The sequence below is a fragment of the Heteronotia binoei genome, chromosome 5 (assembly GCF_032191835.1).
Source record: "Heteronotia binoei isolate CCM8104 ecotype False Entrance Well chromosome 5, APGP_CSIRO_Hbin_v1, whole genome shotgun sequence".
Lineage (NCBI taxonomy): Eukaryota > Metazoa > Chordata > Lepidosauria > Squamata > Gekkonidae > Heteronotia > Heteronotia binoei.
Genome location: NC_083227.1, coordinates 29,310,851 through 29,328,529, shown reverse-complemented (window position 1 = coordinate 29,328,529; position 17,679 = coordinate 29,310,851). Strand labels below are relative to the sequence as shown.

The following is a 17,679-nucleotide window of genomic DNA, read 5'->3' as shown; positions in this document are numbered from 1 at the left end:
TACAACTCCCATCAGCCCCAGCCAGCATGACCAATGGCTGGGGCTGATGGGAGTTGTAGGCAAAAAACATCTGGAGAGCTACCATTGACCACCCCTGAACTAAGCTATTTTATGATGATTTAATTAATAACTTTTTAAGATTGAAAAATGGAATATCTTTTTTATACATGTGTATGCTTTATTTCTGCATTTTCTTTTATCCTACTCTTTACTAACGGTTTTATAATGCCAATAAAGGAAATTGCTATGTATATGTGCTAGCCAGTGTCATTTTGAATTGTACCTACTGCCTTTTAATGAAACTGGTATGCTGCCCAAACCCATGGTGATCTGATAGCTTTCGTTAAGCAATTTTTATATTTTTAGATGCTGAAAAGCATTTGATGGAGTAAAATGGGAGGGGAAGGGGCACTTAGAGACTATATTAAAACTTTTTATTTGACAGGGTTATATACAATTGACCTTGACAGGTTAATTCTAGGACATGTTGCTATTGCAGTAAAGAATAATGAATGCTATGATTCGAGATGTGGGTATCCAAAAATTTAAAATTATATTATTTTGCACTTATGTCGACAAATCTACCAGATTCAATGAAAGAATGGTGTGAAGCAAATTTAAGTAGAAATGAATGCCTTGGTATTACTAACAAGCTGAAAGCATGAAGTGGCCATTGCAATTCCAGTGTCTTTGGAGCTTTATTGTTTTTACTACTGGTATTATTTGTCATCATTATTCGATAACTAATAAAAATTATTATTTTTTTTTTAAAAGTGGTGCAATGTTGAGAGCATTCCTCTGGGTTACGCCAGAATGGCATACAACAAAGTGAAACCACCAGTAAAATCGGGATAAGGGGAGGTTGTTTCCCTCACCTATACACAGGCTTCATTTTGGGCAAGAGCTCACAGGAGCAGAGCTCCAGAACCTCTAAATTTTATTGTGCTCTTTCTTAACCCCCCCCCCCCAAAAAATACTTGCTTCTGGGCTCCATTGTTCAAACCCCCTGTGAGAATTTTGCTGAACTCTAAGATCGGACAAACTTTCTAATATTTCCCCCCACAAAAAATGGGAAAATAACCAAAACAGATAAAGCAGACAGATGGAAATCTTCATCATGCCACTGTGGTCACAGATGCGAAAGTAATTTAAAAAGCATGATCGTTCCCTCTAAGCTGCGGAGTCTTGTGCGCAAAAATTCTATTTTGTGAGCTACTGGCATTACATTTGTGAGCTACTGCATCAATTATTGTGCTCTGGGGTCATCTTTCTTGAGCTAAGACAAAAATGTTTGAGCTGGAGGCTAAGAATCTGTGAGCTAGCTCACGCTAACTCAGCTTAGAGTGAACACTGGATGGGATTAAGGTTTTATTATGGCAATTCTAATTCAAGAAGCATTTTAAGGTAGATGCTGAGCTGATATAATTTAGTCCACCTTCCAGTGATGTCACAGGTGTGAGGCATATGCAAATGAGGTATGCAAATAGGTTGTGCTAATAAGCTCCAGCACCTCTTTTTCTACTAAATGACCCCTGCCTATGAGAATACCACACCTCTCAAATACTTGGGTACATTTTAGGGGATCTAGTCCAGAGAATCAGGTTTGATTCCCCACAACTCTACATGCAGCCAGCTGCCTGACCTTGGTTCAGTTTAAGTGGATCCTACTTGGGGAGGGGCTGAAAAAAATCTTGCATAAAGGGGGAGAAGAGAACAGGGCCCTCCTACTGTGAGGTGCCTTTCCTTCCTGGATCCTGACGAGACTTGTCCCAAAACGTCAACATCTTGTCCCTCTCTCTCTCTCTCTCTCTCTCTCGGCTTGGCTTCGCGAACGAAGATTTAAGAAGAGTGCAATAGCCCACGTTTGCTGCAGGCTCGCTGGTGGCTGACAAGACCAATGTGGGACAGGCAGGTCCGGCCACAGCGGCTGCAGGGAAAAGTCTGATTTAGGGTTGGTCCTGTAGCAGTGCGATTCTTCCTCAATCTCCTTTTGTCCTCAAGACCAGCTATGCGTGCGTTCTCAAAGGAAGAGACAGCCTGGTGGATGGTGTGCCTCCATGCTTTGCGATCTGAGGCTAGGTCAGACCACTGGTGATGGTTGATGTGACAGGTGCTAAGGGATTTCTTCAAGGAGTCCTTGTACCTCTTCTTTGGTGCCCCTCTATTTCGATGGCCGGTGGAGAGTTCGCCATACAGGGCAATCTTGGGAAGGCGGTGGTTTTCCATCCTAGAAATATGCCCTGCCCAGCGCAGCTGCATCTTCAACAGCAGTGCCTCGATGCTGGTAACCTCCGCCCTCTTGAGGACTTCAGTGTTGGTCACAAAGTCACTCCAGTGGATGTTGAGGATGGTGCGAAGGCAGCGCTGATGAAAGCGCTCAAGGAGTCGCAGGTGATGACGGTATAAAACCCACGATTCGGAGCCGTAGATGAGGGTTGTCATCACAACCGCTTTGTAAACATTGATCTTTGTGCCTTTTTTCAGATGCTTGTTGCTCCACACTCTTTTGTGCAGTCGGCCAAATGCACGGTTTGCCTTTGCCAGCCTGTTGTCAATCTCCTTGTCGATCTTGGCATCTGAGGAGATGATGCACCCCAGGTAGCTGAACTGCTGGACGGTCTTCAGAACTGATTCACCCACAGTGATGCAGGGAGGGTGATAATCTTCCTGGGGTGCAGGCTGGTGGAGAACTTCTGTCTTCTTCAGACTAACTTCTAGGCCGAATAGCTTGGCAGCCTCTGCAAAGCAGGACGTCATATGCTGCAGAGCTGATGCCGAGTGGGAGACGAGTGCAGCATCATCAGCAAACAGTAGCTCTCGGATGAGTTTTTCCATTGTCTTGGAGTGTGCCTTTAGTCGCCTCAGGTTGAACAGGCTGCCATCGGTGCGATAGCGGATGTATACACCATCGTCATCATCTAGATCTACTGCGGCTCTTTGAAGCATCATGCTAAAGAAGATCGTAAAGAGAGTTGGCGCGAGAACGCAGCCTTGCTTTACACCTGTGCCTATTGGGAAGGGCTCCGAGAGGTCGTTGCAGTGTCTGACTTGGCCTCGCTGGTCTTCGTGTAGCTGGATGATCATGCTGAGGAACCTTGGGGGACATCCTAAACGTTCCAAGATTTGCCACAGGCCTTTCCTGCTAACGGTATCGAAAGCTTTGGTAAGGTCGACAAAAGTCACATACAGAGTCTTGTTCTGTTCCCTGCATTTCTCTTGGAGCTGCCTGAGAACAAATACCATGTAAGTGGTGCTCCTGTTAGCTCTGAAGCCGCACTGGCTCTCTGGGAGGAGTTCTTCTGCAATGGTGGGCACCAGTCTGTTCAGGAGTATTCTGGCAAGGATTTTGCCTGCGATGGAGAGCAGGGTTATCCCCCGGTAGTTGGAGCAGTCTGACTTTTCCCCTTTGTTCTTGTATAGGGTGATGATGATTGCATCGCGAAAGTCCTGTGGTAATTTTGTCCCAAAGCAAATGCAAAGATCATTTTGCAGAGAAAAAGGCAGGCAGGGAGGACTCTGCATTGTACTGCTGATGGAGGTCCCGCTGAAGTTTTTTGCCATCTTCTGAGCACAGAACTGGGGTCACTGGGGGTGTGTGTGGGGGGGCAGGGTTTTTTTTGTAGCAGAAACTCCTTTGCATATTAGGCCACACCCATTAATGTAGCCAATCCTCCAAGAACTTACAGGGCTCTTAAGAAGATAACAGAAGCCATGTTGGATCAGGCCAATGGCCCATCTGGTCCAACACTCTGTGTCACATAAGAACATAAGAGAAGCCATGTTGGATCAGGCCAATGGCCCATCCGGTCCAACACTCTGTGTCACATAAGAACATAAGAGAAGCCATGTTGGATCAGGCCAATGGCCCATCCGGTCCAACACTCTGTGTCCCATAAGAACATAAGAGAAGCCATGTTGGATCAGACCAATGGCCCATCCGGTCCAACACTCTGTGTCACATAAGAACATAAGAGAAGCCATGTTGGATCAGGCCAATGGCCCATCCGGTCCAACACTCTGTGTCCCATAAGAACATAAGAGAAGCCATGTTGGATCAGGCCAATGGCCCATCCGGTCCAACACTCTGTGTCCCATAAGAACATAAGAGAAGCCATGTTGGATCAGACCAATGGCCCATCCGGTCCAACACTCTGTGTCACATAAGAACATAAGAGAAGCCATGTTGGATCAGGCCAATGGCCCATCCAGTCCAACACTCTGTCTCACAGAGGCCTATATATATATATATATATACACACACACACACACACTGTGGCATAAGAACATTCTTACAGGGCCTACTGTAAGCTCCTGGAGGACTGGTTACATCAGGGGTGTGTGGCCTAATATGCAAAGGAGTTCCTGCTACAAAAAAAGCCCTGCAGGGAGGTATTTCTAAATGTCCTGCATTGTGGGGTTGGACTAGATGACCCTGGAGGTTCCTTCCAACTCTATGATTTTATGATTTACCGACAAGTATGAAAGGCATTGCCTCTGACAAAGAGTTTCCTCTAATGGATGTCTCTGATCAGCAACCCAGAACACAACCCGCACAATGCCCTTTATGACAAACAGCAAGCTGCTTTTTTAAAACATAATTTTTATTGGTTTTAAAGAAGACATAAAGGGAAGCACACAAGCACACAAAAGACACCCCCCTCCACCCCCCAAAAAAACCTACAGTGAACATGTAACACCAAAAAAACCACCCCTAATTAAACAAATTGAAGCCTCGATAGAGAATTCAGCATTTTTAACCCTTAACAAATATAGCAAGCTGTTTTCTACAGAAGTTTTCATCAGGCTCAACGTTACAGAGAATAAATGCATGATGAAGGTGGAAAGGGGAACACCTTGGGACATGATGTTAAGCCCTGTTCATGCCAGAATTGTGTGTTTGAGCAAATATTCCAAATGCTGTCGGCATCGAGGTGCACTGAAACCCTTTTCAATACATTGGGGCGGGGGGATGGCATTGGCATCCCACCTGTAGAACACAAAAGATTGCACCCTCTTAAATGATATGACAGCGGCCGTGGTGTGGTTAAAGTTTCTGTCTAGGATGTAGGAGACCCAGGTGCAAATCCCCATGCAGACATTGAAGCTTGCTGGATGGCCTTTGACCAGCCATGCTTCTCTCAGCCTAACTTTCCTCACAAGGTTCTGGTGAGGATAGAAACAAGAGAACAATTTAAGCCACTTTGGATCCTCAGTGTGGAGAAATGCAGGATGAGGCTGTCTTCTCAGAGGAAAAGTCTCAGTGGCTACTGAGCATGGTGACTGAGGGGAACCTCCACATTTAGAGGCACTAAACCTCTGAATCCCTGAGCCAGGAGGCATCATCAGGGAAAGGCTTCAGCTGCCCTGTAGTTGACGCTACAGAGGAACTGGTTGGTTACTGTGCAAGTTGGGATGCTGGACTGGATGGACTATTGGGCCTGACCCAGCAGGGCTCTTCTTATGTTCTTTTGACGGTCTTGGCCTCTGCCCTGTTGGTGGCCCTCCAAAAGAACTGGCTGGCCACTGTGTGAGACAGGATGCTGGGCTAGATCAGGAGCGGCCAAACTTGTTTAATGTAAGAGCCACATAGAATAAACGTCAGATCTTTGAGAGCCACAAGGCCTGAACATCAGACGTTTCAGAGCAGAAGGAGGGAGGGAGGGAGGGAGGAAAATAGGGGAGAGGTGGAAAGCAAACAACTTTAATTTTAAATGCATTCTCCAAGCTGCCAGTAGGCTTGGCTTGGAGAAGTGATTTAAAGAGAGAAATGCCTTCTCCAAGCCGGCCAAGGGGTGGGGAATGGGCTTCAAGAGCTGCACAATGTGTGTGAAAGAGCCACATGTGGCTTCCAAGCTGCGGTTTGGCCACCCCTGGGCTAGACGGACTATTGGGCTTGATCCAGCAGGGCTCTTCTAATGCCTTCTGAAAACTGCTTATTCATGTGGCTCTATCCACATTTTAATCAATCCCCGTGTAAAGCAGAAATCCCTTTTGTCCATCCTGAACCTCCTGCCCATCAGCTTCGTTGGATGCCCTCGAGTTCTAGTCTTTTGGGAGAGGGGGAAAAATTTCTTTGTCACCTCCCTTCATCCCGCGCATAATTTTATAAACCTTGATTCAGCTGGGCGGAAGTGTTGGTCTGAAGCAGTAGAACCACATTCGAGTCCAGTGTGGCACTTTTAAAGACCAAAATATTTTTATTCAACGTACAAGCCTGTGTGTTCATGCATCTGTTTTATTATGTTTTATTATTATTGTGTGCATGCACACTTTTATTATGTCACTGGGTCATTCCTAGGGTTGCCAATCCCCAGGTGGGGGCAGGGGATCCCCCGGTTTGGAGGCCCTCCCTTCAGGATCATCAGAAAGCGGGGGTGGGGGGAGATGTCTGCCGGACACTCCATTATTCCCTATGGAGACGGATTTCCATAGGGTATAATGGAGAATTAAACTGCGGATATTTGGGGCTCTGGGAGGGCTGTTTTTTGAGGTAGAGGCACCAAAATTTCAGCATAGCATCCTGTGCTACTTTCCACCTCTCCGCCATCCATTTTCTTTCCTTCCTTCCTTCCTTCCTTCCTTCCTTCCTTCCTTCCTTCCTTCCTTCCTTCCTTCCTTCCTTCCTTCCCTACCTACCTACCTACATCTGACGTTCATGTCTTGTGGCTCTCAAACATCTGATGTTTCTTCTATGTGGCTCTTACATTAAGCAAGTTTGGCCACCCTTGTGCTAGACCTTTTATTTAGGATGCTGGAGGTCAAACCTGCGACCTTCTGCATGCCAAGCAGAGGCTCTTCCTTTAAAACACATCCCTTCCTTTGAAAGAGGGGAATGGGCATATATTCCACACACCCCGCCCCCCCCCCCCCACATTCAACCAGCCATTCACCAGAGAGAGAATCTGCCCAGGGATTGTCCCTAAATCCCACTTTCCCCCAAAGCCAACCCCCTCTTCTCTCTGCCTTTCATGGATCCACAACCCCTCACTCTCCCCCCAAGACCCAGCCAGGCACTCTGCCCCCCCCAGTCGAAATCAAGGGCAAGTAGGTGGGGGCAGGGGATCCCCCCGTTTGGAGGCCCTCCCCCCACTTCAAGGTCATCAGAAACCGGGGGGGGGGGGCGGGGGGAGAGGAGGGAAATGTCTGCTGGGAGCTCTATTCCCTATGGAGACTGATTCCCATAGAAAATAATGGGGAATTGATGCGCAGGTATCTGGGGCTCGTGGGGGGGCTGTTTTTTGAGATAGAGGCACCGAATTTTCAGTATAGCATCCAGTGCCTCACCCCCCAAAACACCCAAGTTTCAAAAAGGTTGGGTTAGGGGGTCCAATTCTATGAGCCCCCAAAGAAGGTGCCCCTAGCCTTCATTATTTCCAATGGAGGGGAGGCATTTAAAAAGTGTGCAGTCTCTTCAAATGTGATGGTCAGAACTCCCTTTGGAGATCAGTTAAGCCTGTTACAACCTTGCTCTTGGCTCCACCCAAATGTCTGCTGGCTCCACCTCCAAAGTCCCCAGATATTTCTTGAATTGGACTTGGCAATCCTACGAAGACTACAATATTTTTTATTCAATGTGCAAGCCTTTGTGTGCATGCACACTACTCTATTGTCTTTTATTCTTGTTGCGTGCGCACACACTGGGTCATTCCCAATGAAAAGGAATTCACGTGGACCGCCTTCTTCTGCTTTCGGAGACTGAGCAGGGCTGCGAACCCCTCTGGGCTCAGATGCACCGGAATGGTTAAGGGGAGGCGAGCTCCGAATCCTAGAGAAGCAAAGAGGTAAAGGGGGCGGTGAGGTCACTTCCTGCCCAGACCCCCTCCTACCCACCCCCAGAGGAAAGTGGTTTTTGTTTTCCCCGCCAGCGTAACAGCAGCAGCTTCTTTCTCCTGGGTGCGTGAAGGTTGCATGGGGCGGAATACAAGAAGGCTGGAAAATGCGGAGGGGATGGGAGGAAAACACAGGGGGGAGCGAGGAGGCATCGATCCAGGAGGGGGAGCGAGCACCGCCCGCGCCCCACTGCAAAGCCTGGGGAGAGCGCGCCTCCTCCCTTCCTCCATGCACTTGGCTCTCGGGGGGGGGGGGGGATAGCCAGCCCCTTGCCTGCATTGCAGGGGTCAGGGAGCTTGCAAATAATTCATATTTGCAGGGTTGGCATGAAGGAGGAGGGGACAGTCTGCATGGGCTCTCGTGTGGGGAGGGGAAGCAACGTAGGTGTAAGAATGGGGGACTTGGGGGCGGAGCCAGGAGACTTTGGGGTGGAGCCAAGGACAATGTTGTTGTAACAAGCAGAATTGAACTCCAAAGGGAGTTCTGGCCATCGCATTGAAAGGGACCGCACACCTTTTTAATGCCTTCCCTCCACTGGAAATAATGAAGGCTAGGGGCACGTTCTTTTGGGGCTCATAGAATTGGACCCCCTGGTCCAGTCTTTTTGAAACTTGGAGGGTATCTTGGGGAGGTGCCCTGGATGCTATGCTAAATATTTGGTGTCTCTACCTCAGAAAACAGCGCCCCCCCCAGCCCCAAATACCCACGGATCAATTCCCCATTATACCCTATGGGAATGGATCTCCATAGGGATCCCTGCCCCCACCTGGGGATTAGTAAATTGAAAGAACAAACATTTTACTAATCTCTACACTGTGGTTTCCTGTTTGTTCACTCACTTGGGGATTGGCAACCTTATCTAAGAAAGGGATGGCAAAAAGGTGACTGGGTTGCAGGGGTGAGGGGAGCATTTAGGGAGGGAATGTAAGAGGGTTGCTAATCCCCAGGTGGGGACACAGGATCCCCCCAGTTTGGAGGCCCTTCGCCATCAGAAAGCGGAGGCGGGGAGAGAATGTCAGCTGGGCACTCTATTATACCCTATGGAGATCGATTCCCATAGGGTATCATGGAGAATTGATCATCCGTGGGTATCTGGGGCTATAGAGAGGCTATTTTTTGAGATAGAGAAACCAAAATCTCAGCATAGCATTCGGTGCCTCTCCTCTAAATATCCCCCAAGTTTCAAAATGATTGGACCAGGGGGTCCAATTCTGTGAGCCCTCAAAGAAGGTGCCCTGTCCTCCATTATTTCCTATGGAAGGAAGGCATTTAAAAGGAGCACATTCCCTTTAAATGTGATTGCCAGAACTCCTTGTGCTTGTCACATTCTTGCTCCTGGCTCCACCCCCAAAATCCCCAGATTTTTCTTGACTCATACTTTCCAGAAGAGGGAAATGATGGCTCGGGGACCTCTATCCCTGCATGTAGGGCTTTTTTTGGAGCAGGAACTCCTTTGCATATTAGGCCACACACTCCTGATGTAGCTCTGTAAGCTCCAGGAGGATTGGCTACATCAGGGGTGTGTGGCCTAATATGCAAAGGAGTTCCTGCTACAAAAAAGCCCTGCCTTTCCCCTTTAACAGCACAAAATGTACATTTTATAAACCTTGAAGAAGTCATCACTGACTCACAAATGCTCATATCCTGCTGCAAGTTTTGTTAGTCTTTAAGGGGCTGCAGGGCTCTTGCTCTTTTCTAGTGCCAAAGAGAGACTAACATGGCTATGCATCTTGATTTATTGACAGAACAGGTTGATGTATAAATCCATCCTGATTTGTAAACGTAACAGATTTTGTAAATTAAAAGAAGCAAAGGAATATTATTTGGAATGGGAAACCATCTCGTAACAGGACTAGTACGTTATGCAGATGTAGAGTTAATAAGTGTAATATTGGAACACAGAATTGTCAAGAAGTACTGAACCATCACTGAAAAATCTAGCATCCAGTAATAAAAAAAGAAATAGCTCTGGCTGTCCCAGTGAATGAAAAATATGTGTGAAACCTTTTGTAAAAGATGTTAAGATATTTGGGTGATAAGAAGGATAAACCAGGACAGTGATAAAGGCTGGTCAATTAAACTGAATTTCAACTATAAACTTGTTTGATATGGTGTCCCCCCCCCCCCAAATAAAAGGCCTGTCAGAAGCTAAATTGCTAGGGAGGAGGAATTCATGACCCAGGGAGCTACAGCTGCAAAAGCCCTGCTTTTCCCCCCCATGGCTGAGAAGGGAAAAGCTGATCTTTTAAATAGGTAGACAAGGGGTGGCCAAACTTGCTTAACATAAGAGCCACATGGAATAAATGTCAGATATTTGAGAGCTGCAAGACAGGAAGGAAGGAAGGATGGGAGAGGTGGAAAGAAAGCAACTTTAAATGCATTCTCCAAGCAACTGGCTGGCTTGGCTTGGAGAAATTATTAAAAGACAGAAATGCCTTCTCCAAGCTGGCCAATGGGGTGGTGGAGGCTTCAAGAGCCTCACAATATGTGTGAAAGAGCAACATGTAGCTCCCGAGCTGCAGTTTGGCCACCCTATAAAGAGATTTAAAACTAACAAGCAGTGCTTTGAATTGTGTGTGGAAATGTAGCGGCTTTATTCTCCTCCCATATTCCTAGAACATAGATTCCCAGTTTAATTGAGAAGATTTGGGGGTGAGGGAGACCTTTTTCACTCTATGAATTACTGGTAAAGATTTATATTCTTATGATGTCCTGATGGCCATTGCTTGGGACGTCTTGAAAAGGAGACTAGACAAAATCACAGAGGAGATCAAGAACGTGACAGTTCTCTTGTCCTCTTACCTTTGCTAACAAAGCAACATGTTGGTTTCTCAGGACTTTGAAGCCTCACCTGTTTTGCCAGCCGTGACCTTCAGAAAGGAAGTTCTGGCAGAGTAAAGACTGTGTTCTCCGCTCAGAGGCCAAGATGGGAATACTAAACCCAGATGAGACTGAAGCAGAACAAGGCCCTGAAGTCAGAGGGGAATTCTGGGAAAGATCTGTCCAAAAGTTCATCAGCAGAGACACAACCAGCTCAGATGTCCAACACCAGCACTTCAGGCAGTTCGTCTACCAAGAGGCAGAGGGGCCCCGAGAGGTCTGCAACCGACTCCACCATCTTTGCCGCCAGTGGCTGAAGCCGGAGAGGCACAGCAAGAAGGAGATGCTGGACCTGGTGATCCTGGAGCAGTTCTTGGCTGTCCTGCCCCCGGAGATGGAGAGCTGGGTCAGGGAATGCGGACCGGAGACCAGTTCCCAGGCGGTGGCCCTGGCAGAAGGCTTCCTCCTTAGCCAGGCAGAAGACGTGATGCAGAAACAGCAGGTGAGAGCAGAATATGGAAAAGCCCATGCTAGAAACCCTCCCTTCCCAAATGCTGAACTTTTTAGGAAGTCAGCCTAGAAATCTCCCCTTTCATGTCGCTTCCTAAGTGTTTGCCTGTCCTCTTTTGTGTTTGCCTCAGAAGGTAGAACCAGAACCAATGGGTTGAAATTAAATCAAAAGAGTTTCTGGCTGAACATTAGGAAGAACTTCCTGACCGTTAGAGCGGTTCCTCAGTGGAACAGGCTTCCTCAGGAGGTGGTGGGCTCTCCTTCCTTGGAGGTTTTTAAACAGAGGCTAGATGGCCATCTGACAGCAATGAGGATCCTGTGAATTTAGGAGGAGGTATTTGTGAGTTTTCTGCATTGTGCAGGGGGTTGGACTAGATGACTCTGGAGGTCCCTTCCAATTCTATGATTCTTCCTTTCCCAATCTCTCTCTTTGTTCCTGATCTGTTGTTTCAGGGGCCATCCAAAGAGGCTACTGATTTTCATGAGACAGAGAAGGTACCATCCAATCCGAGGAAGAGGCTGTTCTTTTGGGAGGTCACTTTGGAGAAAGACAGAGACACGACCACCCTGGGTAAGGATTCCTGTTGTACCTTTCATTTCCTCTGAAGTCAGCCTGCTGTTTCTGTACTGCCATTGTATTCCCTTAAGCAGAGCATTTTTTTTGTAGCAGGAACTCCTTTGCTTATTAGGACACACACATCATCCAAGAGCTTTCAGGGCTCTTAGAACGCCTACTGTAAGCTCTTGGAGGATTGGCTGCATCAAGGGAGTGTGGCCTAATATGCAAAGGAGTTCCCGCTACAAAAAAGCCCTGCACCTTAGAAAAAAATACCGAGTTCCATTCTCAGCTGTTGTTTCTAAAGCAGCTTCTGTTCCCTTCTCTCCATTTCATCCCTCACAATAATCTTTTTATTTTCATTTATTTTATTTTATTTACTTTAAATTTGTATGCCGCCCACTCCATACGGACTCTGGGCGGCTCACAGTCATAATACCACAATAGCAATGCCTTATGATTATAAAATCAAAACACATAAAAACAATTTATAATTTAAAACTTAAAAATGGTGCTATAAAATTTCTTACATAGGCGGTCCAGCTTCATTATAGTTCTTAATTCTCTGTATTGCTCTATTAGGTGTCTTATAGATGGATGGTAGTATTCAGCGACATACTAGTGGCAGCTCCTCACGCATTAGTTACTGTAGGCCTGCCGGAAAAGGTTGGTTTTACAAGCCCTGCGGAATTGGGAGAAATCCCGCAGGGCTCTTGTGGCCTCTGGAAGTGCGTTCCATAAATTAAGGGCTGCCACAGAGGTAGGTGTGAGGCAGGTGAGGTGGTGAGTGTGTTACTGGCCCAAAGTCTGCTGGTTGCCAGCCTTCAGGTTGAACCTGGAGATCTCCCACTTTCACAACTGATCTCCAACTGGCAGAGATGAGTTTCCCTGGAGAAAATGGCTGATTTGATGGGTGGGCTGTGTAGGAATGATCACTCGACACGTGTTCAGAAAGAAAAAGCCTGCTCAGAGGAGAAGAAGCCTTCCCTTCTCGGCAAGGTTCCTTTATTTTTATACATGCTGTAGTCACCCAATCTTAAAAGCATCACAGGAACAAGGAGGTCGTGTCTGCATAGTCCACAGGAACTAATACCAACTCAGCAGTTGTCAGGAATAGATTTAGATGAGGAAGCAGAAAGGTTGAACACGGGTGTAAGGATCTTGTGCTCTTGTGTCTGCAGACATTGTACAGTATAGCTGAACCAGGTGGCATGCTGAACGCATGATCCTCCCAAAGGACTGTATGTCATTGTCCCATGCTGAGTCCCCTCCCCTCTCCAAACCCCACCCCCTCCTGGATCCACCCCCAAAGTCTCTAGGTATTTTCCAACATAGATCTGACAGCCCTAGTCTGTCAACAAGCTTCTGTAGCTGGGGTGGGATTTGACAGTACAACCATTACACCATACTGCCTCTGATAAGAACATAAGAGAAGCCATGTTGGATCAGGCCAATGGCCCATCCAGTCCAATACTCTGTGTCACATAAGAACATAAGAGAAGCCATGTTGGATCAGGCCAATGGCCCATCCAGTCCAACACTCTGTGTCACACAGTGGCCAATATATATGTGTGTGTGTATGTGTATATGTGTGTATACACACACACACACTGGCTAATAGCCACTGATGGACCTCTGCTCCATAGTTTTATCCAATCCCCTCTTGAAGCTGGTTGTGCTTGTAGCCGCCACCACCTCCTGTGGCAGTGAATTCCACATTGAGGTACGTAGCCGTGCTGAAGCGGCAGAGCAAAATTTTAGTCCAATGGCCCCTTTAAGACCAACAAAATTTTATTCAATCCCCTCTTCCACAAGGCCTGTAAGACCACACTCTTCCGGCTTGCTTTCAGCTGACTTTGAGACTGATAACAGCAAGAGGAGTCCAGGAAATACTGACGTCATTGAACCTAATAACACCAGAATGTTATTAGCACCAACTGTTTTACATTGTTTTAAATTTAATTGATTTTATTATGATGATGCACTAACGCGTTAGTCTCTTATTGTTATTATGACTATTGTTGTAAGCCGCCCTGAGCCCGCCTCGGTGAGGAGGGCGAGGTATAAATTTAATAAACCTCTTGAAGCTGTGTATGTTTGTAGCTGTCACCACCTCCTGTGGCAGTGAATTCCATGTGTTAATCATAATCACCCTTTGGGTGAAGAAGGATTTCCTTTTAGCCATTCTAACCTGGCTGCTCAGCAATTTCATGGAGTGCCCATGAGTTCTTGTGCCGGCTTCAGGTCTTTGAAGGATCAGTCCCTTCTTCTCTCCTTTGCTTTTCTGACAGGTGATCGGGCACTTTCAGGTGGTTCTGGACCTTCAAGTCTCTGTGGTGGACTGGAAGCCAAACAACCAGATCAGGTAGGGAAGGAATCATTGGGGACACTCCAAGGGCCTCTATCTTCTGACTTTCTCCTGGGTCCAGGAAGACCATTCGGTCAAAAGAGCTCACTAAGACTGACTGTTCTAAAGTTTTGGGTCCTGTATTTGACCCCACCCAGGAGAGCAGCAGCCAGTCTGAGTAGACAATTCTGACACTGACAGACCATTGATCTGAGCCAGTAGAAGGAGGCTTCCTGTCGGGGCAGAATTCGAGCTGCTTTGCATATTAGGCCACATCCCCTGATGTAGCCAATCCTCCAAGAGCTTACAAGGCTCTTTTTTGTAAGCTCTTGGAGGATTGGCTACATCAGGGGTGCGTGGCCTAATATGCAAAGGGGCTCCTGCTAGAATTCCATCCCTGCTTCCTGTGTTTAGGAGAACTCGCAACCACCTCCATTTCTCTGTGTTTTGGGGCTGTGACATTATCTGTGAAGAGAAAAATCTTTCTTTCAGGGTCTGGTGACTCTAGAGGAGGTGTCTGTCTATTTCACCCAAGAAGAGTGGGCTCTGCTGGATCCAGACCAAAGGGCCTTACACAGACAAGTCATGGCGGAGAATTGCAGGAATCTGACATCTCTAGGTATGGCTCCCTCTTTGCCTTTCATTGGTCTGCTGTTTTCATCTCTCTCAGGGTCCTACAGGGAGGTCGCTGAGGACAGGAGCACCTTCCTTCCTTCCTAAAACATCTGACATTTATTCTATGTGGCTTTTATGTTAAGCAAGTTTGGCCACCCCTACTCTATATTCTCCACCACTAGGGTGGTAATTTAATGCTAGTAAAAAGAGTGTTACGACAGGTTTTACCTGCTCACTTAGCCTTTTTCACTCTGATTTTCACTCTCTATGTTAGCTGTGTTTATTCTCTTATTGGAAGCTCAGCTTCTCTCTCACCTGGTTTTTTTTTTCATTCTTACAGGGCAGGAGTGCAAGAGAAAGGGAGAAAAGCAGAAAAGGGAAACTAAAGCAAAACCAAAGTGGACAAAGACATCCATTGCTTCTGAAAGTGCTAATTTCCATGAAATTCCTGTCCAAGAAGAAAGTCGTGAAGGAAAAACGACTTCCACTCAGCATGCCAAAATCTTAACTGGGAAATCAAGCTTTATCTTGCATGAGATAATGCAAAATCAGGAAAAGCAGTTGAAAGAGTCGGAGTATACAGCGAGCTTTAGGGGAATCAAACCCCTAATTTTACAGGAAACTCTCAGCACACAGGAGAAACCACACACATGCTCACAGTGTGGAAAGAGCTTTGGAAGAAAGGACAAATTTGTACAGCATCAAAGGGTTCATACCGGGGAGAAACCATATAAATGCTCAGATTGCGGAAAGACTTTCAAGAACAGATCGAACCTTACTTCCCATCAAACCATCCACACGGGAGTGAAGCCGTATCAGTGTCCGGAGTGTGGAAAGAGCTTCAGGCAGCGTGGAGGCCTTACTTCCCATCAAAGAATCCACACAGGAGAGAAACCATACCAGTGCCCTGAGTGTGGAAAGAACTTTAGGCAGAGTGCCAACCTTATTTTCCATCAAAGAGTCCACACAGGTGTGAAACCATATCACTGCTCAGAGTGTGGGAAGAGCTTTACACAGAGCGCTAGCCTTTTTTCCCACCAGAATATCCACACAGGGGAAAAACCATACACATGCTCAGAATGTGAAAGGAGCTTCACGAACCGCTCCAGCCTTGCTTCCCACCAGAGAATACACACAGAGGAGAAGCGATATACGTGCTCAGATTGTGGGAAAAGCTTCAATCACAGCGCAAGACTTGCTTCTCATCAAAGAATCCATACAGGGGAGAAACCATATAAATGCCCTGAGTGTGGAAAGAGCTTCAGTCACACCATAACCCTTTCAACCCATCAAAGAATCCACACAGGGGAGAAGCCATATACATGCTCGGTGTGTGGAAAGTGTTTCTCTCACAACACCAGCCTTACAAGACATCAGAGAATCCACACAGGGGAGAAACCATATCAATGTTTAGATTGTGGGAAGCACTTTCGTTACAGAGCAAACCTTACTTTCCATCAAAGAATCCACACCAGGGAGAAACCATATAAATGCCCAGAGTGTGGAAAGAACTTCAGTCACAGCATAGCCCTTGCTTCCCATCAAAGAATCCACACAGGGGAGAAACCATATCAGTGCTCAGAGTGTGGAAAGAGCTTCAACTACAAAACAAGCCTTTCAGCCCATCAGAAAATCCACACTGGGGAAACCCCATTTACATGCTCGATCTGTCAAAAGTGCTTCAAAAGGAGCTCACACCTTTTTTCCCATCAAAAAATCCACACAGGAGAGAAACCATATCAATGCTCAGAGTGTGGAAAGCACTTCCGTTATAGAGCAAGCCTTACTTGCCATCAAAGAATCCACACAGGGGAGAAACCATATAAATGTTCAGTGTGTGGAAAGAACTTCAGGCAGAGTGCAAACCTTACTTTCCATCAAAGAATCCACATGGAAGAAACCCTGTAAAAATCTTCAGAGTGTGACATGAGCACAGTCAGAACATGAACTTTTCAGTCCATTCAAATTCTATATCCAGTTTAAAAATTATCTTAGCTCAGTTACATGGACACCTGAGTGTCTCATTTGTTGAAACAAGGTAGTGAAGATGTAGTTAAAGCCTTTTTAAAGTATCTGAGGTAGAATGTATTCTGGATAATGTAATGTGATTTATTAGATTTAACTACTCAGTTTCTTAGCAAACCAAGCAGATAAATTTTTTGAGGTAGAATTAATAGAATTAAAATGAATCTTAATTCTCTTGCATAAACACACAAATAGTATATACAAGCAGGACTTGAGGGGTCGGGCATCTCATTCTCCCCTCCCCCACTATTTCATCTTTCCCTGGATGTCCTCATACCTTCTCCCATTTTCTTGCTTCCTTCTTTGTTTCCTACCCACCGGCCTGTCAACTTTTATCTGCCCCCTACACTCTTCCCTCCTTCCACCTCTAGCCAGTTTGGTGTAGTGGTTAAGTGTGCAGACTCTTATCTGGGAGAACTGGGTTTGATTCCCCACTCCTCCACTTGCAGCTGCTGAAATGGCCTTGGGTCAGCCAAAGCTCTCATAGGAGCTGTCCTTGAAAGGGCAGCTGCTGTGAGAGCCCTCTCAGCCCCATCCACCTCACAGGGTGTCTGCTGTGGGGGAGGAAGGTAAAGGAGATTGTGAGCCGCTCTGAGACTCTGAAATTAGGAATGAAGGGTGGGGTATAAATCCAATATCATCATCATCTTCTCTATCTAGGAATACTGTGACTCAGTTGCATGGTGCCACTCAAATTTTACTGTATCCCCTTCCATTTCCTTTTCCCTTCCACCTGGCAACCCACTATCCCTGTTTTTCTCTACTTTCTTCTCTCGTTACCACCCCACCAAACTACCTTTTATTGCTCCCTCATCTTCAGCTCCCATATCTTCAGGTAAAGGTAGTCCCTTGTGCAAGCACCAGTCACTTCCGACTCTGGGGTGACGTCACATCACGGTTTCATGGCAGACGTTTTTACAGGGTGGTTTGCCGTTGCCTTCCCCAGTCATATGTACTTTCCCCCCAGCAAGCTGAG

General features: G+C 46.6%; 3 protein-coding genes across 7 annotated transcripts in view; 2 read left to right on the top strand and 1 right to left on the bottom strand.

Moving 5' to 3' along the window:
• LOC132571225 (zinc finger protein 709-like) overlaps window positions 1-17,679 on the top strand; it is a 1,224,940-nt gene that overhangs the window by 824,437 nt on the left and 382,824 nt on the right. The window lies entirely within an intron of this gene.
• Window positions 1-17,679, bottom strand: part of LOC132571277 (zinc finger protein 420-like) — a 166,472-nt gene that overhangs the window by 99,584 nt on the left and 49,209 nt on the right. The window lies entirely within an intron of this gene.
• LOC132571244 (zinc finger protein 345-like) lies at window positions 7,683-16,852 on the top strand. 2 transcript variants are annotated; one of them, XM_060237981.1, is made up of 6 exons: window positions 7,683-7,781; window positions 10,666-11,152; window positions 11,614-11,731; window positions 14,008-14,081; window positions 14,556-14,682; window positions 15,019-16,852. In XM_060237981.1, exons 2-6 carry the CDS (start codon window positions 10,757-10,759, stop codon window positions 16,584-16,586), a joined length of 2,283 nt encoding a protein of 760 aa, XP_060093964.1. In that variant the 5' UTR covers window positions 7,683-7,781; window positions 10,666-10,756; the 3' UTR covers window positions 16,587-16,852. The 2 variants fall into 2 exon arrangements, with proteins under 2 accessions (XP_060093964.1, XP_060093963.1); XM_060237980.1 differs by having other exon boundaries at window positions 7,754-7,893.